The sequence below is a fragment of the Chenopodium album genome, chromosome 16 (assembly GCF_948465745.1).
Source record: "Chenopodium album chromosome 16, dcCheAlbu1.1, whole genome shotgun sequence".
In the NCBI taxonomy this organism is placed as follows: Eukaryota; Viridiplantae; Streptophyta; class Magnoliopsida; order Caryophyllales; family Amaranthaceae; genus Chenopodium; species Chenopodium album.
Window position 1 is genome coordinate 42,514,274 of NC_137849.1, and position 23,969 is coordinate 42,538,242.

The 23,969-nt window shown below is 34.4% G+C and overlaps 1 protein-coding gene across 1 annotated transcript; it reads right to left on the reverse strand.

The window, feature by feature from the left end:
* Positions 1–434: 434 nt before the first annotated feature.
* On the reverse strand, positions 435–22,171 carry LOC145585401 (sister chromatid cohesion protein PDS5 homolog B-like). Its single transcript, XM_081642104.1, has 28 exons — positions 21,969–22,171; positions 20,754–20,951; positions 20,491–20,672; positions 19,954–20,077; positions 19,139–19,360; positions 18,799–19,015; positions 18,521–18,666; positions 18,222–18,379; positions 17,985–18,134; positions 16,954–17,002; positions 15,583–15,771; positions 14,420–14,599; positions 14,114–14,256; positions 11,698–11,824; positions 11,124–11,264; positions 10,895–10,969; positions 7,829–7,965; positions 6,848–6,965; positions 5,542–5,673; positions 5,269–5,462; positions 5,049–5,196; positions 4,822–4,944; positions 4,653–4,736; positions 4,082–4,570; positions 3,287–3,315; positions 2,058–2,191; positions 1,245–1,348; positions 435–901 (listed from the first exon to the last, which is right to left on the reverse strand). The coding sequence occupies exons 1-28, from the start codon at positions 22,062–22,064 to the stop codon at positions 869–871; spliced, it is 4,122 nt and encodes a 1,373-aa protein (XP_081498230.1). The 5' UTR covers positions 22,065–22,171; the 3' UTR covers positions 435–868.
* Between the last annotated feature and the right edge of the window lie 1,798 nt (positions 22,172–23,969).

Genomic DNA, 23,969 nt, shown 5'->3' on the forward strand with positions numbered 1-23,969 from the left:
AAAAATGTGAGAGAATAACATATAAGAGACTCGTAACAAGGTTGTCATAAATTTATAATCGAAACAAAGTTTTTGGCAAGTCATTGCATTAGAGTTTTCTTATAGCCTTCTGCTGAAACTATGTTTGCAATTTAAGGCATCAAGCTTGGCATTTAAGTCTTTAGGTTTGCTTCAAACATGCAGCAGAAGGATCTTTATCTTGCAACACTCTTTATCTTTTGCTTCCAATGGCTAGATAACTACATGCTTAATTATTAACTTGGCAAATAATGCCATTGCTCTAATTCAAAAAATTCGAATTAAAAATTGTAATAACTTAAATAATGAGACCACAAATTGACAGTTTAGCTCTCCTCCAAGCAATTTAACAATTCCTCTACGGATCATTACCATCATAATCTTATACAAATTAAATAGAAGAAAGAATTCTTTTATAACAACAAATGGTAATTAATTACTCAACATACTACTACATAGCTATAGCTCAGTAGTTGAGTCTTCACACTGTTAATACTTATATTATCAATTTTTACTGAGACTTGTCGAACATCAAAAGCTTCCAGCTCTTCCCTAGTAAAAGTTAGAATTATGTAGCGTTTGAGAGCACGATACAAGATGCTCTCAATGTCTTTGGACTAACAAAATGTTGTATTTACACGGCAAGATAGCTCCAAAATCGGTCCTTTCTATAAACTTTAGTAAGGATATTACAGCAGATGCTGATTACAGGACATTTACAGAAGCACCCTATATATATAAAAAGCTATTAGCTTTACAGAAGCTTACATGTCAATAATTATGCACTGCACTCAGGAATACACGTGTCTGATACTAGTATAGTAGTATGTAGCAAACATAAGTTAACAAGTTAAACTTTCCGTCTCCGAGTTCTGAAGGCAATCTGCAATGAACACAAAAGTACGGTAAGGTTGTGAATGCAAACCTGCCTAAGATTGACAAAAATTAGCCAAAGATTCAAATGGATAAGCGTAAAACTATCTTAACTTCAATACATAACCAAAGCAATGAAAAGGTGTGTTCATGGTTATACCATCACATAAAAATAGCTTCAGAAACCGAACAAGCAAAACTAAACCCAAGGCAAAAGCTTTGTGCACTTCTGTCTCCCCACAATCTCCCACAAATAAATTCACAAAGTGTATAATAATTAAGTAGATAGCTCACCCTTGGTAAGCTTCAGCAACACAATTTTAAAAAGTATGGGAAAGCCGAGTAGGACTTACTGCATCCCGGTTCTCATGAGAAACATCGGACTCTGATGTGTCTGTAGATATTTTGAGTCCCAGACAACTCTTCTTAGGCTGAGAATGTTTCGACAAGCCATTCACTGCGTGAGAGAATGACTTATCATACATACATATATATATATACAAAATTATACAATACATAGAAGCTAAGATAACATTGAAAGTGGAAGAAAATCACTTTTTACAGCACTTCAATATATTGAGGGTATAACCGTATAAAAGCAAATTACAGGGGGAAAAAAGTAAGGCAATTAGGCAATCAATCAAGAAAAAGAAGTGTAGAAAACATATTCATTTAATGGTCATTATGCTTACTACTCACCAAATATCAGCAACAATAGTCGCTGAGTTTAGAGCAGAAGGTAGCACAGTAAAGCCAACAAAAGTAAAAGCCAATAGTAATATTCATACTTCAAACATGCCTACACAGCATGCCACCAAGGACATTACCAAGCTATATATGTTTGCATAAAATTGGGGATGTTTTTAATCTAATATTAATCAAAGATTAAAATCAAATTAAGCTATGGAGAATTGAAATTTATCATCACTTTTAACTTATTCAGTCTAGTAATCTACACCATACTTGTCTTTGCTCTAGATTTAGATCCAAGACATTCACTTTAGAATTGAGAAATTAAGAGTTAGATTACAAGGTGCACAGAAGCAATGGACTAAAAAGAATAAACAAAATCACATCAACTCAGAAGCAGCTGCTTGCATTTCAAATCTAAACAAGTTAGCCAACATCTCCAAATCAGTATAACTATATGTAGGAGATATATATACCTGACAATGAGTTTGTTCTATCTAACAGAATATTCCGCTGACTTGTTCCTGATCCTTGTGATTTAGCACCGCCTGCTCTTGAAACAGTGGTAATTCTACTTCCAATGTCATTAGAACACTGTTTTTTGGGACCGCTGCACAAATGATATCTTGAATATGTTAGTAATCTGTACATATTCACTCTATAACCACTAACGAGTTTCTCAAAGAGAAAAATATAACACTAAGGCACTAACTGAGGAAGTGATTGATTGATCAATTGATAAGGCACTAACTGAGGAAATGATTCATAAAATAAATAGATAAACTTCTCAAAAACTAAGTGGTGCATATAATATGCATATTTTGGCAAGTTCAACATAACGCCATCTCAGACAGACCAGATTTAGCTATCCAAGGAACTCGTCACAACTACTAAGTGTCCAACCTATAAACACCACACTGACTAAACATTACAGGAATATACAAGTTTCAGAAGAAGAGACACAACTATGCATGACAGAGGACAAGTATCCTCTCACAACAGAAAACGCCAACATTTAGTGAAGCAAAGTAGAAACTTTCAATACATCTGTATACCAAAAAGAGAGGTCTTTGGTGACATGAATGGAGTATTCCTGATATACCTTTCAGTTTCAGGTACTTCTTCACAGCTAAAATTTTAAGTACTTCTATTTTTTGCAAGTCCTAGTATGAAAATAATAAATTTTTTAAAAACTGATTAAAAGTAGCACACATTTGACCTGATCATGTTCAGGAATGTGCTGTGTACCACTGAAGACAGCCCCAACTTCTGTAAAAGCACATGAAGTGTCACCAGAATAAAAAGAGGGAGTAAAGCATTCAACACATCTTCTAGATGATGAATGTAAAAAGTCCCCCAGACGTTCTCTGAGTGTCTAATGCTCAGAGATACGTAATAGTCATAAGGAAAATTCAGTCACAGATCAAAGACAATCAATAAACAAGAATTAGTCATTTTTGAATGACCTTCAGCTTTGCATCTTATTCCATATTTTTACTTTTAAGTTGATATAATCTGTAATTAATTCAACTATGTGATCCAAGTCCAAACAGAACAATGAGTAGCATCAGATGCTCGCAAACAACAGCATACTGAAAGCAACCACACTAAAAAAAATCTTAATAGAACCAGAGAGATAAAGGAAGAGAGACATGTATTTAACCATGTCAAAACCACCCATAGCATATAGAATTTGACAACTTACCGCTGCCGGAGAAGGGAAACAGTTGACCCCTGTTAAAAAGGGAAAAAAAAAAACTTCACAATCAGGTGACGATAAAATTGATCAAGGATTCCAGTATTGCATACAGAGAAAGCAATTAAAATTTTAATCACAATGAAACAAAAGATCATGACATGCAATCAAAAATGAATTATGAAATCAAAATTAAAGCCAATTAATATGCCCCCATACCAAATCAGATACAAATAAGCCGAGCCAACCTATTGGTAGCTAGATGGGCAGTTTTACGAATCATTTCTTTGCAGGAAGTGGTATGATATTATCCAAAAATCAGTCTAAAAATGTAAACTTTAAAAATAAAAATAAAATTAAAAAAAAATAAAATCAAGAGAGTAAAAGGGTCATAGAACCAAAGTCATTGCATGCCAGGAAAATTATCTGCGTACATAATCTTTTTATTCAAGAATATGTTTCACTTTAGATACTTAATATAGGAAAGAGAATATAGTCAAAGTAGTCAAAATTTAGAGAAGAAAATATTCCCCATTTTCATGACAAGGTCCTTCATCATTCAGCTTCTTGAGTAAAGGAGTTTGTACAATTCTTTGGAAAAAAAAAGGCAATAACCACTATTAAGAACTTAAGAAGTGCAATATTGCCAATCAGTAAAAAGAAGAATTCTACTACAAACTAATAGCATTCAGAATTATAAGCCTACTTCACAATTAGCAACTTTTAATGCACACCAACTTTAGCAAGGCACAAAAATATGTTCAGCAGAAAAATGAAATTTATCAAGTCTGAATAAATCCTTACGCCTGAGCTGCAATTTTGTCTGACATTTGTTTCACAGTGACCCAGATTTTCTGTAAAATCACAGAATTTTTTCCTTTTCCTCTCATTCTGAGGTGAATTTTTCAACGAGACATCAACCTCTTGAGTAGAAATATCTGATTCAATTTCAAAGAGTTCCAAAGTTGCAGACTCAGAATCGATTTGATGCTCTTTTGCAGGTACATGTACAATATCTGCAGAAATATTTGCCTCAACCTCTTCAATAACTGATGAACCAACTTGCAATTGTAGTTCTCCAGCGGAAGTGTTATCTACTGCACTTTGTTGTCTTCCCTTGGGGCATGCTTCAAGTACACAATTTGAGGCCATCTCTATCTCGGGAACCTTTTTGTCTGCTGTCCTATTTTTTGACAGTTCAACTTGCTTAGACATGGGTAACTCAAGGGCATTCTGACCTTGCAAACCGTCTTTCAGGTATTTGCGACTACGCTTAACAGTTGAGCTAGACAACTGCGCAACAAAATGCAATGAGATCATGAGCTTTCCTTTAGTCACAAAAACAAATTAAAAACAAAATACCAATATGACATACCTGAGTAAAATCACATTCAAAGACTTGAACAAGCTTTTTCAGAAAATTTTCATTGACCTGGAATTCTACTGAAAAGCAATTATCCTGGAAAAATATAGTAGGAAGGGAATCAGCAATGATCAATTATAAACATATTCTAAGGTTATCACACGGCAGTTGGAAATCTTGCCTCATTAGTTCTATACAGCGATGATGGAAGAAGAACTAGTCCAGGGGCACGGGACAAATTAATGAAAGTATGTTTTAGAGAATTTAAAACTGACAGTCCAATCTCTGCTAACATATGCAGCTTCTGCAACATATAAAAAAAATAATTAAAAATTAAAAAAAAAAATCAATTATCAGTAATACAACAAAATAAAATAAAAAAGTGAAAATTATATCCAAAAAACTTACAGGTGTTTTCTCAGGATCTACAACATCCTCGGCTCTTCTGATGGCCCGAAAAATACTTCGCAAATACAGAAAGTTTTTTTTGGCAAGATCCAAGTCCCCGTCAACAAATTGAGAGTTAACCAACAGGTGCAAAAGGAGAAGAAGTGGCCTGCAACAAAGACTAGCTCAAGTACATGCATTGTGATATAATTGCCTCATGTAACGTAGATTATACAACTACCTGCAAAACTGAGCAGTATGCTCTTCATTATGAGAGTTTACAGGTGGACATCCTGCATCATGAGCAAGAACATGGAGCAAGAACACCACTGTGTAAGCTGGGCTATCGGTCATTGATCCTTCTTTTCCCAAAGTAGAACAAATGCGAGCAGCTTTGCTGTTTTCCTTGATGAACTCTATCAAATAATTTAATGACTGACAAGCAGATTACACTAAGTTAGCTGTAATTTATGAAAATATTATAAGCTAATGGATTGCCGAATTGATGGTAAACCTTATCTTGCAGATCTTTGACACAATCAGATGCAGCCAAAGGAAATGCACAAGCAAATTTACTTGAGGCAACACGTCCTTTCAGTAACTTGTGAGTTTTATCAAGAAATGCTTCACGTACAAAAGAAGTGTCCTGCAATAATACTAGGGGTGTTACCACTAGCACAATGTACAGACAGTAGCTATAGGTTTTTTTAAGTCAATAACCAAAACATAAAGGCAGAGAAACACTGTTAATCTCACGCATTCTTCATTATTCTTCTCTCAGAACAACAAATTTGCAATCTTGTCAAGTTTTAGGAGGACATGATTAGTGCAGGACTCTAAATGTTTTCAGTCTATCTGCCGGTCCTAGGATTTAATTATCCAATGAAGAGTAGCAAAAAAAAAAAATTCCTCAAGACCCTCAACCAAAATAGGCCACCCCACCTCCCCCCCCCCCCCCCCCCTCCTCCCCCGGGGGAAAATAAAAAATAAAGGAAACCTCATATTACCATATGTTACTTTTATTTTCAGAATAAAATTTACACCCAAGTGAGTAATGAATTGCCTTCCTCGGATAAAGATGCAAATTTTGAATGCCTTGAATAATCCCCACTGTCAAAAAGTTATAGTTACATTGTTTCATCCCCTCAATCTAAGGAATTGATAAGACTTCACCTTTACGCCCTTGATAGTATTTGCACTATCCATATCCTAATCAATTAAATAAAGGTCTGAAGGATAATCTTTCCCTAATCATTCTCTAACTTTACTTTATCTTGAGAAAAGTTACTATTTTCAGGACATCTCAAGATAGCACATGTGTATTGTTTTCAGAAGTATAATTCATTTAAGTATCAGAAAAGGGGTGTGGATGGAAAATCTGAAGAGATCTTTTTAGTTTTGCTAATGTAGGATCAATACATGAAGAATAATCTAAAACATTTCAAAGTGTTGGATATTTAATGCCTTATCTTAAGAATACTAATAATATTTCAGGATATCTCAAGATTAGCACATGTGTATTATTTTCAGAAGTATAATTCTTTGTCAAGTATCAGAAAAGGGCAGTGGATGACAAGGCTGAAGAGCTATTTGTAGTTATTCTACTGTAGAATTAATACATGAAAAATAATCTAAAACATTCTCTTGAAGAAGTCAAAGGCTTGGATAACAAGGGCATAAAAGGAGAAAAACTATTATGAATAGTAAACAGAACAAGAGAAAGATTTTGATCAGATAGTCAGATAAGTGAAGCTATTTTACAAGATATTGTTCACTAGTCTATGCCAACAGTATACACCAGCACATCAGAACCTCCATACCTTTGCCATCAGAATAGTTGACTGAAATAATTGGGGTGAAATATGTATCTCCCACCGTCTTGAAAGCCGCAGAACAGCCTTAGCAGCTGCTAATCTAATGTGAGCCATGTCATTATCACTGCATTTATAAATTTATAACTTAGGCAGACAGACAATATTACAAAAGTATACGATGTAAAATAAACCCAAATTTAAAACTCCTCATTTAATTCAACTTTGGGATAAATAAACGCATCCCAAATTTGCATCATAATTTCCATAAAGGCTTCCTGGTACCAAACTTGAATCTTTGAGACACTTTTTAAAATTTCATTCTTGATACACTTGTAAAACTCTCTTAAATTTTACTTGGATGCTCTTTCTTTTTCTCACTTTACACACCTTTCATCTAGCTTTTTCAACTAGTTATCTTGTTATGTCATATTTCTTTGTCAGACGGTTCCTTATGAAGATGGGACTAAGGCTTTGTTGTTGTTGTTAGAAAAGATTACTTTTTTGAAAAAAAAAAAAAAAAGGAAATATTCATTAAAAAGAGGGCAAGGTGTACCCTAGCAGAGATCCATACCTTATATAACAATTCAACCACGCATCACATCATTGAAAAATACCCATAAGAAAACAAAACTTTCAAAGTAGCCTCCAACAAGTTATTCCGGTCTTCCTTTACTATCATTTTAGCAATTTACAAAATAGAGAAAGTGCTAACCCCACCCTTCCACACACAAACAAACAAGTTCACAGAGTAAAACATTGTAAAGAAAGGCACTTGATTTTCAAATGCAAGCAGTCTTGTTCTGAGAAAAACCATAAGGGTATTAGTAGTTGAAGGCTGTTCAGAAGGTTGAATAGAACATGCTATTCTTTGGCTTAGACATACATCAATGCTGTTATAAAACATAGCATGATGTCAAACATGAAACTCAGCAAATACTCAATACGCATGTAAAGCCAAGATGAAGTAGCAGTGAGGAGACAAATTACCATACTGTTGCAGCATCAGCAAAATCATCTGTTAGTAGCACTTTGGACAAAATATCCAACAAGTTACTTATTTGTACTTTCCCATAATTTTGTTTCTTTGGTAAGACACTCTTGACTAGGGTTTTTAGCCCATAAATCTGCGAAGATAAGTACAAAATCAGGATAGTCAAGAGGGTCTAGAACTAGATATTCTTGTATAGTAACGCTTAACAGCATGTAGCAAAGACAAAATAAACATTAAGAAAACTCATACAGTACCATGATGCATTAATATTTCGAGATATAAGGAGAAAAGTGGATAATACAGCCCGGTATCATTTTGATTGACTTCATAAAAGAGACTTAGAAGAATATACATGGGTCCATATCTCTCTCACATGTATAAAAAAATTAGTGCTCATTCATTCTAGATCCATATGTCAACAATTCATATGTTCTTATCTCTAACCAATTTATTAGTAATGCAAAGTGAAATGATTCCAAACCCTTAAGTCTCACATTCACATTGTCTTTATGTCTAAAAGTAACTCCATCACTCCAGCTAATGCTAATGGTTAGCTGGATTTAAAAGTTTTTTTCAATACTGTGCTATCTTTTATGACCTACAAGCCTTAATAGCAAAAAAATAACAATACGCTTGACGGATTTGTTTATTGTTGTTGTAAAAGGACCAATATGAACAAACTACAAATGACTAAAGAAGCATAAGTGATTTGACCAAAGTTAAAATCAGAAGACAAATTTTTACACATAAGGTGACAACTGATAAGTAGAGCATTATAAATTTTTTTGGTGATAACTGATGATTTTTTTTATAATAAGTAAAGCATTATTGATAAGTAAAGCATTATAATAGATGCATGCTTACGCCTACATGAACAAAGTACAAATGACCTGGCCTAGTATGTAACCCCAAATGTTTAAATAAAAAGACCATGTCACTAAGTAATCATCATGAAATAGTCATAGGGACCAATAGAGATCCTCCGCAACTGGTCATACGCAAACCAAGCTTCTCTGGCTAAGCCAATTAAAAGAAATACTCCCTTTGTCCCAAATAGTTACAACACTAGCCTTTTCAAGGTCTCCAAGACACGTTTTTGACTATTAATACATATAGTTATGTACAAATACAAATTTTAAGGTTGGCAATGTTGAAAATGCATAGAGATGAAAAAAATCACATGACACCAATTCGTATATATTGGTGAAAATTTACGGTCAAAGTTTGTGAGGTTTGACCTTGAAAAAGCAAGTGTTGCCATTATTTTGGGACAGAGGGAGGCAGGGAGCATAAAATTTAGCCAATGTCATTGGTCTTGATAAATCATAAAAAGCAATTGTCACCTAATTGACTTAAGTTGGTTATCTAAAAAATGATTAGATGACCTCATGTTATCAAAAAACAATTATCCACACATGTTATAACTAAAATAATAGTTCACATGTCGTTTTCCCTTCCAAAACTACCAGCTTATGAAAATCTGGCTGAGATAATTGTTTTTTAAAAAAATAAAAAAAAAAATTTAAAAAAAACAGAGAGAAAGAGAGAGAGTGAGGTGTACTGATATTAAAATTAATGGCCCTGTTTGGGAGAAAGCTGAAAGCTGAAGCTGATTGAGTTAGCTGATTTTGACTAGCTGATTTTATTAACTGATTTGACTAACTTATTGTATTAACTGATTATATAAAAGTGTTTGGTAAATAGCTGATAGCTTAAAGGTGATTGAGTATGTGAAATGACCAATAAGCTAATTGTGGGGTAGGTAGTTTAGATAGGATTTTAAATTAAATGAGGTTATAAGTGTAATTTCACAATAATTAATGAATAAGCTAATTGAAAAAGCTCCTAAAATGAGCTTTTTCAAAAAGAGCTTATTTAGTGGAATAAGCTCTTTCAATAAGCTTAGTACCAAACACTTGTATTAGCTTGTTTGACTAGTCAATCAGCTAAAGTTAGTCAAATAAGCTAATGTACCCCCAATAAGCTAACTACCAAACAGGGCCAATAAATAACAATTAATAACCTCTATGTTGAATAAAATTATGATTTTTGACCCTGATTTCAGCTTGCCAAGCAATAACCACCACCACCAGTCCACCCAAACAACACCAGTTTCTCTCTCCTCCCAGCAGACCTTTATCAGTCACCTAATTCTTTGCCGATACATACATTCCTACCTCCATACTAGCGGACAATCATCAATCAGATAGATAGATAGATGCAGCCTAGGACCATGGGTCCACATAGCATCTTGCTTATCCCAGCTGTGAAACATAAAAGCTCCTCCCAATGAAGAATTTCACTGCTAAATTAATCCAACTCAAACAGGAGCTTTAAGTTATGTGGGGACTTAAAGCTCCTGTTAATGAACAATTTTCAATGCACGACATTAACACTGCTATATAATTTAAGCTTCTCGTGCATCTAACTTTATTGATCAGGCAAATTAGCATTAGCTTGTTTATTCTCCTATTTCTTCTGATATATTCAGCAAGAATTTGGGGTCCAAAATGTCCATTAGTTCGATACAGAGATGACAGAGGCAAATATCCTCTAGGATTGTGGCTGTGGGTTGTAGTTGTGGAGAAGATATGGTGGAGTAGCTGTTAACGGGAGCCAGGAAAGAAAAAGAAAGAGGCTTGAAGTACAAGTCAAACACAATGGCCATAGAACCTTCATTTTTCGTTTGAAATGTAAAATCTGCCTAGTTTTGCATAAACATGAGGGGTAAGCAGCAAGAAGCAGTGGATTGATATACTACCTCTGTTTCTTATTATTTGCAACGATTTGACATAAAGTAGAGAGGAAAAATGTCTAATCATTGCAAATAATATGAAATGGAGGTAGTAGTAAAAATTCATTACAATTATTTACCCTTCAACCTTGCAGTTTAAATTTAATAATCAAAAACCAAACCACGATATATAGAATCAAAATTAAAGACTCAAAAACCATGGTATATACCTAATAAAACAAAAAAGTGAGTTTGGAGGAACAACATGAACTCATATTTAGAAAAGACAATCAACATTCCACTGATGGACTTAGATAACGAAACTTACTTTCAACATGCAATGGAAGGAGACATTGCTTCCAGATTTCTCATCTACCACAACAGCATCTCCATACATTTTGTTCTGCAACAGATATAGTCGCAATATCTTAGAGAGAAAAAAAATGAAGCATAACCATAAATTCACAGAATCATCTCAGCAGGAGAGAGAGAGAGAGAAGAAAAAGAAAAAGAACAAAAAGCTAGTCACTAACTGATCAATCAAGGAAATAACTTGCCTCAAAAATTCTTTTCTGTATGTATGATAGTATTTCATTTTCCTGTTTCTGAAATACCACAACAGCATGTTGTGATAGACATCCCAGAGACTGCAATACAGTGGGAAGGTTACAGTCACTATAAAGTGACTTCACAAGTTTCTGGAAGCATACACAGGAGAACAAGATCAGTAGAGTATTGCTGAGAATCTAAGAGTGTCTGATCATATATACCAACCCATCAAATGTATCATCAAAGAATCTATATTTCCCAGCCTCCAAATCTCTATACCTTTAGGGGCATTATGAATTTGGATGCATGAAATAGTACAATTTGGATGTATGACATGGTACAATTTGGATAAGACATCAGTAAGAAACATATACGGCAACAATGCACCAAATATAAAGAGATTCAATAGCTAAAATACTTATTAAAGATCTGATTTAAATTTGTAACTAAAATCTGATCAAACAAGAAATAAAAGTAACAGCTCGGGTTTAAAATGACTCAGCTTCAGATACAAACGTTTAGATGCAAACAGATAAAAGTCTGAAAACATGTTGACTAAAAGACAGATAAAGAAAGTAATACCTGGAACAGCTCCGCCCAAAGATATTGTTCAGAAGGATCAAGTAATGCAGCAACGACTGATATAGCAGCCTTGGACTGAGCACGAGTCCCCTCAAGGCATAACCTCTCCAGCAGCGGGTAGATTTCACTACACACAATCATGCAAAATATAAGATAGCGTCAACATTCTTTCCTTTCAGAATATAGCATACCAATACAAATAGCATCAAAAAACATTAAGAACAGACCAATGCTCTCACCAATATGTCAGATGAGAGGAAATTGCCTAGAAGAGAAAAAGGTAATACCCCCTTTTTTTAAGTGTTACACTTTGACCGACACATACATTTAGGTAATTTAACTGACTTTAATATAATACCCCCTATGTCCCTATTTTTTTTGCCCCATTTGACTTTTCACGACCCCAATACGCGTCTTAAAATGTATATATCTCTTTTTTTATACGAATAAAAATTAGAAAAGCTTGATCTTAATAATATATACAATGTGGCAAATCCAACAAGATCTCACATAACTACATTATATCTTAAAGATTAATGGGAATGTGAGGTCTAAGTTATTTAAGTTTGACCCAAATATTGACAATTGGGCAAAAAAATAAGGACGGAGGGACTCTGATGTTGTAAGGTAGTTGGGTTTTTTAAAAATTATAAGAAAAGATAGTGGAGGTAATAGTTTATTGAAAAGAAGGGATGTGAGAGAAGATAAATAACATGTGGGGATCATGAAAGGAGAAAGATATAATATCAAAATTAAAAATTAAAAATTAAAATAAAAAAAAAATAAAAAAAGGAAATGTAACTATTAAATAAAAACAACCGCATTAGAAAACTTTACAAAAAAAAAAGGGAGTACAAAACTCACATGAAGTTGAAATGTGAATGAAAGTCAGCATCCTAACCATTACTTTGACCATTAATTTTAGGAAAATTTGTCAAGAATAAGCCAACCTTTGTCCGGTTAACTCAAAATAAGTCAACCTTTTGATTAACTAAAAATAAGTCGATCTTTATAGGGTATCTTCTCAAAATAAGTCATGACCCTGTTGAATTTTAAGATTACCGGTTGTTTGGGTTAATTATGCCACATGTCATTATGTAATTGGTCCTTTTATATAAAAACATTTGATTAACATTCAATTTTGATTAGTTATGTTAAAAAACCTTTTGTTCAATCAACAATTATATCAAATAAAAAATAAACTAAAAAACATTTCAGCCACTTACCCACTGCCAGCATCACTCCCCACCATCTCCCTTGCCACCGGCCGCCGAACGGCGGTCACCCCCTCCCCTGGCCCACGCGACCAACCCCTACCCACGAACACACATATCCCTCCCAGCCTTACTTACCCGGTTACCCCTTTCCCGTTCCCCCAAACCCAAACCCAAACTCAAACCCAAACCCCGACACCTACTCTTCTTTCGCTCTGTAGTTCACCAGAAATTCGCCGCACAAAATGTGGGTAATAGGCCTAATAGCTTAACATTTCTTCTGCCGATTTGTTTTCTGGTACAATTCCAATGGTTTCGAATTCTTTATTGCTTCAACGTGGTCAACGGTTGGTTTCGGGGTTGGTTTAAGGGTTTGGGGTGGAGAAGGGCAGGGGGGTCAACTCACGGTAGGGGAAGCGAGAAAGGGAAAAGAGGAAAGGGGAAAGGGAGGCTGGGAGGGATAGGTGTTTGGGTTTAGGTGGGGTGTTGACATGGATGGGGAAAGGGAGGGGATACAAGCACCATGCCGGCAGGGGGGGCGGGGGATTGCTGACGGTGGTAGAGGAGGGCTGGTGGAGATGGGGTTGCTGAGGTTTTTTTTTTTTTAAATTATTGTAATTTTTACATTTAATAAAATAATAAGTATTTTAGTTAAAGAATGACTTGTTTAGTAGGTTTTTGGTCATTGGACCTATTAAAAGAAAATATCTTTGAAAATCGACTTATTTTGAGTTAATTGAAAAGTTGACTTATTTTGAGTTAATCATGTAAAGGTTGGCTTATTCTTGACAAATTTTCCTTAATTTTACATGAGCTATAGGTTTTTCATCAGAACGTCTATTATGAACTGATAAACTGAACTTCCATGTAGATTTGTTGCCAACCTTGCTCCTTACAAGAATACTCACATCATACCACTGCCCGTTTCTCAAAACACACTTTTAGGGAAAAACACAAAAATTCAAGTGCATGATTCAAGTTCCGGGAACAGATTAATTTATAACAAAAAATGATGCCATGGAGTGAGCAACAAAAGATAATATGCTTATTGGCTGACAGGGGAAGAGTTAACGATTTGCACATTGTGAGCAAGAGTTATGAATTCAGTATAAACTTGCTTCATGATAGTCACTGACAGGCATTTCTCTAAGAAACTGTCCACCTAAAATTTTAAATATATGGAAGTGTTATAATGATCAAACCTGAGTTCCATGGTTATAAATGGACCAGCTTTTGTTAACATCTGAAGTAACCTCGCACACCATGAGGAATCCTCCTCTAGTATCAGCATTTTAAATTGTTCTTCTGAACCTCTCATAAGTTTTGGGAAGTTTCTGACAATATCCTGATTCAAAAAGATGACCATGAATGCAAACTATAAAAACAAACAAAACTTGTTATTGTAAGACAAAAAAAATGAGTAATGACTATATCTTATCAAATTTAAGGAGTTTCTTTTGTTCACCAATCACACATCACTGAGGGGATTTCAAATTAATGAGCCTTACAGACAGGAGGTTAAAAGCAGATTCCTTCTGATGTTTATCTCTGCATCTGTTGCCAGAAACATGATCCAAAATATATCGAACATGCTCAGCACAAAATATATTGTTTGAACATTTCAAAGAGAGCAGTTCCAAAAATTCAAAAAGAGGATGCTTATCCCCAATGCTTTTCAAAAAATTCTCCTGCACGGAACAAAAAATGATACTCATAATCAATATAGAATTGTATGACATATAGCAAGAGAATTGAAGGGAAAACAACTTATTTGTCCAGATTTACTAAATTTAAAAGCCAGTTGTGATATATCACAAGGATGTTTAGTATAGGAAACAGGCAAGTGGGTAACATTTTTTTTTTTCCTTTAAAGATAAAGGGGGTATTAGCAGCTGACAAGGGAGCACCATCAAAAGACATCAACCGCGAGTAGTTTATTAAATAACCACCCCATTCTACAAAAATGAATCATAATAGGATTCAATCTGGTAAGTGGTAAATAATAGAAGTTCTTATATCTATCTAATTTTGGTTAGTGGTTGACAACCTTGGATCTGCAAGAAACAGATGTGCAGGGGCCAGGGAGTGACTTGGGGGGAAAAGCTATCAAATGAAATACACTCAGAGCAGGACAAAGGATAAGAGAGTTGTGTTAGGCTACAGGCATTGAGAGAGTGCTATGGGTTGGAGATTAATATTTGAGAAAAGTTTCCTAAAATTCCATTATTTATCTTTTAATATATAATTACACAGACAAAATAAGATTGTACTTTTCTATGACTAAAGAGATCTTAACTTGAACCAGAGTTCTTAACATCACAAAACAAACGTCATATTGCTTGTTAAAACATTATCAGATGTATTTTACTGTGCATTGCAGTAGATATTAAGTATTGTCTGCAAACAGTACACCTCTGACACGTACGAATGATTGTCTATGCACAAAGTGAAGATGGGACTAACAGCAGAGGGAATAATTTTATTAAGTGCGCCTCACTTCAATGAGGAACAAAAGGGCACAAAATGATCCCTATCACCTTAATGCACCTTCAGCCCATTTATACATTGCCTAGGAACAAGACGTAGAGAAAGACATATGTCCTACGTCAACCATGTAAACTGTATAACCACAATCGGATCCAAAATATATAAGGCAGTTCAAGATACACACCCTCAAAGCCTCTGCACTTGAAAATTCTGGTTCTTCCAACAATCGGGACAAATGAAAAAAAAGGTTATCATCCTTCAGTAGGTTCAGCTTAGAAAATGATTCTTCTGCTTTGACAGAATTAAGGCATGCTGCTGACATTCGTGTGAAAGAACTTTTTATTCTCGCATCCACCTCTTTTGTATCATTTCCCTACAATATTATAAACAAATTTAGAGGCCTTACTAGTCTCATTCAACCCTTATACAAAAACACTGTAGCATATAGAACCTAAGATGACAAATGATTAAACCTAGCAGTAGATTAAAAATAAAAATAAAATAAAATAAAAAAATAAAAAAAAGATATATGATTCAAGGTACCAACATCTAAGCAAAATCCAAACATAGGAACAGGCATCTTTTAGATTATGGATGAAGGAAGACATACAGAAGAGGACAGCATTTGATGCCTGAGACATGTAAGTGATTAATTTCAGTGACTCTATTATTTCTTCCATTTTTATGAAGTGACTCATACACAAGTTTAGAATATAATTACAGAAGTTAATTGTCAATATTTTTTCAAAATCATTGTTAATACTTAACAATTCCAGATAAAATTAGGAAGATGATTCAAAGTTAAATAAAAAAAGCAACAGACAACAGAAAAACAATCATCATCCGTTGCTTCTATCAGCCATATTTATGAGGAAGGACCCCCACTCACACACACACACAAACACACACAAACACACACACACACACACACACACACACACACACACACACACACACACAGAGAGTCCATGGAACAGGAAAACATGCAAAAGTAATACAAAGAAAAACCAAGAGGAGTTATTAAAGAACCTTTTCCACCCATACACACACACAGTCCATGGAACAGGAAAACATGCAAAAGTAATACAAAGAAAAACCAAGAGAAGTTATTAAAGAACCTTTTCCACCCACACACACACACACACACAGTCCATGGAACAGGAAAACATGCAAAAGTAATACAAAGAAAAACCAAGAGAAGTTGTTAAAGAACATTTTCCACCCTAGAATATTTCTATCATGAGATATGAAAAAAAATAAGGAACATTGTATATCTGTTTGAATTACAGCATCGAAATAGCTTAATAAACAACAAAAGCTGAGGACTGTATTTGGGTAGCATCAATATTTAATAATCACATTTCCGCAGTTAATTTACATTATCCTTCAATAATCAATAATGTATACATTAGAACTATTACAAACCACAAAGATCTAAGACTATCAAAGTAGAAGCAGAATAATAAACAAACTAAAGGATAAACACAAGAGCTATATATGCAGAGAGCAACATAATTTTTTTTGTAGTGATTTACAGAAACTATTAGCCTTTTACCTCTGCATTTAACCGAAGGGATAAATAGCTTTGCATCTCTGTTTGAAACCTGAAGACCAACAAAAGGTAAAACATACATCATTCTTTAATTCATTAACACAAAGCAAGCACAAGTAACAACCCTCACTTCCCAAGAACGAAAGATGATTCTTAGATCGAATTAGTATCTCTATCCTTTTACAAGAGCTTCAAAGATGCAATCATATTATGCTAGGGCTTTCCTTAGAAATCAGCCATTTCAATATGCAGTCATGACTCTTGCTTGAGGGTAAGAGAACAAATAAACCAGATAATAGAAGGAAAATCACTAGAAATAAAAGGAGAATAGAATTACATCCTCCTTCATCTTTCAAGAAACATCTCAAAAGGCACCAATTAACTATAAATGTACAAATACTTCCTTCAAATCAATAAAGTTCTGCATCTCCCATTGTTCACTAATGTACAATATCAGCCAATATTGTCAAATAAAATCATCAGGGCCAGACCAGCCATTACAAATTTACAATGACCAAATTTCACATTATTAGGGACCAGTGAATAGTTGTTGAGCCACAGGTTAAAAAAACTAACATCTCCCAAGTCATAAAGTTTGCCAGCACACTATAAAGTATCAGCATCAATAGCATGAACAAGTATTCATCCCACAGTTGGCAAGAATTGTTAAGGTCAAACATTGAGCAACATTACCATAACTAGTAAAGCTTAGCACAAGAAATGTTTCAAAAGACCAATAGAAGTATTGTTCATTTGATTGTATATGTCTTCACAAAATCATGCATACAAAATCTGTGATCCTTCCCATCCACACAGACTCATATAACAAATATAAGTCATCTACTTCAAGCAAGAGGCATGCCATCCAAAATATAAGTGATTGTAAAAAATATTATTCCTTGACTTTTGAGGAAACAGTTAGTAAAAGAAAGAAACTAGGAACCCAATAATCAACCAATTCACCACAATAGTGAGTATGAAAACTGAGATGGCCAATTAAATCAGAAGAAAAAGTAAATTGTGAATAGCAGTACCTTCTTTTTTGACATAATATCAGATTTAGTGCATTAACATGAGCAGAGGTGAAAATTGAGTACAGGTAGATCCAATGTTTCAATTTATCATCCACTGGAAGAGATGCTGGAAAGAAATCCACTGCCAGAAGAAGCTCCAAGTTTTGGGGCCTATCAAATTTCACAGCAGAAGTTGATATTTGAATAAATAATGACTTGTTAGATTATATGGTCAGATTAAGCAAAGGGGACACTAACCTGAACTCCTTCAAATTTTTATCAAAAGAAAGCACCAGTACTTTGCAGGGAATTCGCTCATAAGATTCATTAAGTTCTATCTGCCCTGCATGACACTTGGTGCAATACTCACGATAAACTTCTAGCAACTTCTTCAGGGCCTCCTTCCTAACTGAGGTCTATATAACGAGAGGATGATGGCAAAGCTTAAGTTAAAGGGATAGTTTAGCAGCACAAAGAGCTTAAAGAAGTTTAAAGAGGGCATAATAAACAGAGTGAAGAAATCTAGGAGAGACAATATATATGAAAAGAATAATCACCATCTTGTCACGAAGTCGGTCAGTAGCCCGAGCTATTAGAGCTTCCGGGAAGTTTTTCAAGCTAAACTTGGCCAAATCACAAACAATCGCTATTGCCTCTGTCCTTACACTGGCATCAAAATCCAGCAGACGGCCTTCAAGGGAAGCTTCATAATAAAAAAAATATTGTTAAAGAATGCATCTATCAAGACTACAACAACACAGCAGATGAACTGTCATAAAAGAAGAAATCTTCAAATGCAGAAGAATTCAGAAGAATGTAAAAATTGTAAACTTACAAAGAATTTTGTCTGATTCGATTGCAGATGGGTTAGCCAAGTAGCAAGTTTTAACAGCGCGTAGAGCACTGATTCTGACTTCAGCTGATTTGTCAGAAAATCTTTTCAGAAGTTCAACAAATAGGTAATGGTGTTCTTGTATACCATGATCTTCAACCAGTGCGAGAAGTTTTCCAATTAAGTTAACAGATTTTATCCTGACATCCACTTGATCAGTCTGCACTTAGAGACAGATAGTTACTTGCAGAATATTACATAAATAAGAAAAGGCAGTTAAAAGTAACCTAAAATACACAAAGAAGATCCTCTGAATCTGACAAAAAATAGGCAGTAAACCCACCACTAATTCTTGAGCTAAATTTGGGATGACTGCAAGAAGCATATGTGGAGTGCACTGAAAGATTTCATATATCATTTCATGATAATATTCTTTCAGATCACTTGTCACACTCTCTCTATCTGAAATGCAAGACATTAAAAGTCCACAGACAGCAGGCTTGATAGCTTCTGCACAATTTTGAATAAGAGCAACGGCAAGACGATAAGAAGCAGGAGCAGGACCCTGAAACAGAGGAGAAAAGGCACCAAGAATAATGCACAGCCTTAGTGAAACCTAGAATAAATTCTCATCAACATAAAACAGGAAAGCAGGCTTTGTCAAAACACAAATATCAAACCAACTCAAAAAAGCAAAGGATCCCCCTCTTTTTGACAAATGACCTATGAAGTTGATAAAATCATCATAAATTTCACTCAGAGCCACAGGGCAGTTTACTAAGCAGAAATTAATATATAATAGCTACTTGTGTATAACATGGTATGAATCATATAGCTTAGCCTTAGAGGTCAAAATAACGGAAGAAAAAAGGCAATTTGATTAATAAACTGGAATTGCAGCTATATGAAGGATATTCAAGCTTTCAAGAGGTTTCATTCTCTCCCAATAGCAACCTAATGATAAACAAAAGTCTCATCAAGAATTAACATCCTTGCCCTCTTCCTAATCCTCTCTATACATTGAATTTCTTGATTTAACTCCCAACTCCCAAGCTACTCATAACTAACTTATAAAGATAATGCCAAAAGTACCCCTCTGCCAATTCCTTAACATCAGTTTGCTGCATAACACCATTGAGTATAGTACTGATTATTTACCTCTCCCTTGTTTCTTAGATTCCTTAGAATCAGCTCCAGAAGAGGCTGAGGAGCCTCTTCTTCATTCAATATTAGTGACATGATGGACAGCATACCACTAATCAAGCTCTGCGGGTGCTCCTCCCTAGAAAACATTGTCACAGTACCACACAGCAAACAAAAGATGATGAATAATATGGAATATTAAACATAAATCAAGAGATTTTGACTGTGCTAAAGGATGACTACAGACAGACATTAAATCCACACTATATTTATTGGGCCCAATAGGATGTAAATAGAGTCAAAAAAATATTATGTCCTTAAGTCACCTACAAGCCTCAAGCAAGAAGAGTCACTTAGTTTCTTGAGAATTAAGCATTTCCAAAGAAAATGTAAGCAAATTAAGCAAGTACGTTACAGCCTTATCTCAGATCTTTACAAGAATGTTTTGCTAGGAATTAAATTTAATACTAGCAGGCAGGGGAGGAAAAAGTATACATGGGGAAGATGGAACGAAAGCTTTTCTAGTTTCTGAGCTGATAAAAGAGTTGATACCTTACGACAGAGAAGAATGTTTTGAACATTTTATAGATTAAATCAGCACAGTCCAGATCTAGCATCCGACGACAGCATTCCAGAGTTGCAATGGTCTCTAATATTTTAACTCTTCTTGAAAAATAAGGGCTTGTGGTATCAGCAAGATCCATAAACATACTAACAAAAAGCTCAAAAATATCCTGCAAATCCAAAATAATCAACAGATGTATGGCACTCAACTAAGAAACAGAAGATAGCAGAGTCAAAACTCAAAAGTATACCTTAAAGACTTTATCATCAAATGAAGGGTCAGGCGCAAGGACCCGAATAATTTCACAGAAACAAACAGCAACTAGTAACCGGACATCTTTGTCTTTATGATGAACCAGTCCATGCTTTACAAGAGACTGACTGAATGGCCTTATGAAAGGTTTAAGCGAGGGAACCTGATCAAGGTCCAGCAAAGCATTCGCAGCTTGCTGTAAAGAATATAGCAAAACTTTAATTTTGGTCTAAAGCAGCAAAAAAAACACCAAAATTGGCACATCGGAAAAGTTTCATGTTACTTGGACAGTAGGACTCAATTCAAAGACGCAGTAAAATTCATCAGATCATTGAACAGTGACACAACATGACACTTAAAGACTTCAATTCAAGCATATAAAAATAGATAAAAACCAGTTTTTTCGTCACTTACATGAGTCACATCCATAACATACCCAATCCCTCTCCCTAAATTTAAGATTAAAAGGTAATCTAGTAACAAACAGACAATCTAACTCAAATACCATGTATATCACTCCGATTCTCCAATTACCGTAACTTACCTGTGTCCAATGTATATTAAACACCTCATACAAGCATGAACACTTAGGGTGAGTTCCAGACTTCCATCGAAAAACTCGAAAATCGTAATAAAAGCATATCATACCTTCGTCAGACACTTATAACAAGTCCTCATCCCCATACTCCTAGAGAAATTCAAGTGCAATAGACTACCATAAAATCAAGGAAAACTCATGGATTACTCAAAAGTAACTTTCATCTCCATCAATAAAAAAATAAATAAATAAATACAACTTCATGACTACTTAAAAACCCAATCAAGCACACTTCAATATTCTCCTCCTTCCTCTTCCTTCTCGTTATATCACCAATCACAAGTAAAATCATCAATATTAATCTTAACGCAAACCCATTTCATCAATTCTAACCATTCTTTTATCCAAGAGTACACCCGTAAATTAGGGTTTTCAACATCAAGCTACAACTATATCACAACCAATAACAGCTCTATTAATAGCTTGAACATGGAAAATAAGTAGCAAAAAAAGCTTAATAACTGAGAACTTCATGCAATAAACTAGAAATTCCCACTAAGCCGCAAAACCTAGGGTTGCAGCGGAAGAAAAAATCGAAAAAATAAGACAACTGAAAACAATTTTGTGAACAACAAAAAAAAAATCAAAAGAGGGAGAAATTTCAGTGAAGATTACCCGAAGTGATTTAATGAGAAAATCTTTAGAAAGACGAGTTTGTTGAGCAAGTTTTTTGCCGATATCGGAAATTACTTTTTCTGGATTTTCCGCCATTGTTAACCAACTGTGAAGTTTGAGAGTAGAAGAAGAAGGGGGTAAAGGGTTTTTGGCAGAGTTTGTTATGGTGATTCAGGAGAGAGAAAGTAGTGAGTGAGGGGGAAAATGAAAAATGAGGAGTGTTCGAGTGTAGTGCTCCCGCCTTTTGTTCTAGAGAGAAAGTGAAAACATTACATTTGCGTGATTTTAATATCACGTGCTCTCCCCGACTCAACTCCACTCGATAATCTTTTGTTATGCTACGCAGATCGGATTTGGGTCAGATGTGGCTAAATTCGAATCCGATCCGTTTAGTAAACGGATTATGTACACGGATCCGAATTCGAGTCCGAATCCGACCCGACTCGTAATTTTCGGATCCGAATCCGGTCTGTGTTATCTGAAATGATCCGAATATTTTTTATTTTTATTTATTTTTTAATGTCATATACCTATAATTACTTGTATTGGCATACCAATTAATGTATAAACATACCATATTTAAATTATAAACTAAGTTACATTACAAAATTTTGCTACAAAACAAGCAAATAATAAGTTATAGAGCATATGCTTATACTCTCGAATTCGGACTCAAATAGGACTCCGTCGGACTTTGCGCGGAGTCAAGTCCGATCCACCTCCTATTCGGATTCGGATATATTTTATCAGATTCGAATTCGAACTAATTTTAAACGGATTCGAATCGGATCAGATTCAAATCGAACTCGAATTAAATTGTCATCCCTAGCTACATGCCCACGGAATATTTTGGATTTGACTTGTTAGTGTTTACTCCATATTATGGCTTATTTAGTTTATCTTATCTTTACTTGTGTAATCTGATCTGATATGATCCAATCTGTTATAAGATTAGATCAAACTTTGACCTTGTGGGTAAGATAATAAATCAAGTGTGGTCAAATTCGTTATAATGTGTATTTTATTAATATGTACTAGATAATGTTCGAGCTACGCTCGGTTTTAATAATGGTAATTGAAATTAAATATAGAAGTTTCATGAAAAATGTGGTCTAAAAGTCCATCATAATAGATAATTAAATGGTAAAAAAGTTTTTAGACACATTAATAATTCTAAAATCTAAACGGAAAAAAAAAAATAGAGTTTAGGAGAGAAAATTCCCTCCAAAGAAACTTTTATGTAGTTTAGGTATATAGATATTAGATAGATGAGCTTAACATTTGAGCGGAAAAAGTTTTCATAAGGTAGCGCCATGTGTACAACTTTTGGAAAAGATGACATCAGCTGTTGCTATTTTAGTATTAGTTATACATTTATTACAGAGTAATATGTAATTTTCATGAAATTTTTCATTACGGAATAAAAGATATTTAGTGATAAAAAAATGCACATAAAATAATAGTCTAATATGATTTTTTTTTTTTCCTAATCTAATCTTACTTTTTCTAAAATAGTTGAAATAAATTGAACTAAACAAGGCCTTAGTACACAAACCTATTGAACATCACGCCATCTCGATCTCGCATAATAACAATGTTTCTTTTTTTATTATCTTTTGTATAAAAATAAAATTAAATTGAACTGTATGCATTACCATGTATGATGTAGGGTATGAGTAGTTCATATGTTATGGGAAAAAAAAAAATATTAAATTTATTAAAATACTATGGAAGATGCATGCAATAAAAACAAGTTTGATATTTTTAAAACTAGAGTATGCCTATTGAATGGACAATCAAAATCTTTTGGTCATAACATTATTTATTACAAATCAAGAGTAAATCTAATGGTGGTCTTCTTATTCATTTTCCACTTCTCTAATGACGTGCTTGATTTTAATATCCCTAATTAAACCCAGTGATTGTCCTTAATTATTTTTATTTAAGCATTTAGCAGTTAGAGGTCTGGGTTATGATGGCGTTTATAATATGCGAGAATGA

Bases quoted from the DNA above. Each gene is read 5' to 3' on its own strand.
- LOC145585401 (XM_081642104.1), bottom strand. From the start codon at position 22,064: ATGGCGGAAAATCCAGAAAAAGTAATTTCCGATATCGGCAAAAAACTT. The intron at 4,945-5,048 runs GTAAGTTTTTTG...TATATGTTGCAG, and splicing joins TAGATCCTGAGAAAACACCT to AAGCTGCATATGTTAGCAGA. The intron at 902-1,244 runs GTAAGTCCTACT...TGTTCATTGCAG, and splicing joins CTCATGAGAACCGGGATGCA to ATTGCCTTCAGAACTCGGAG.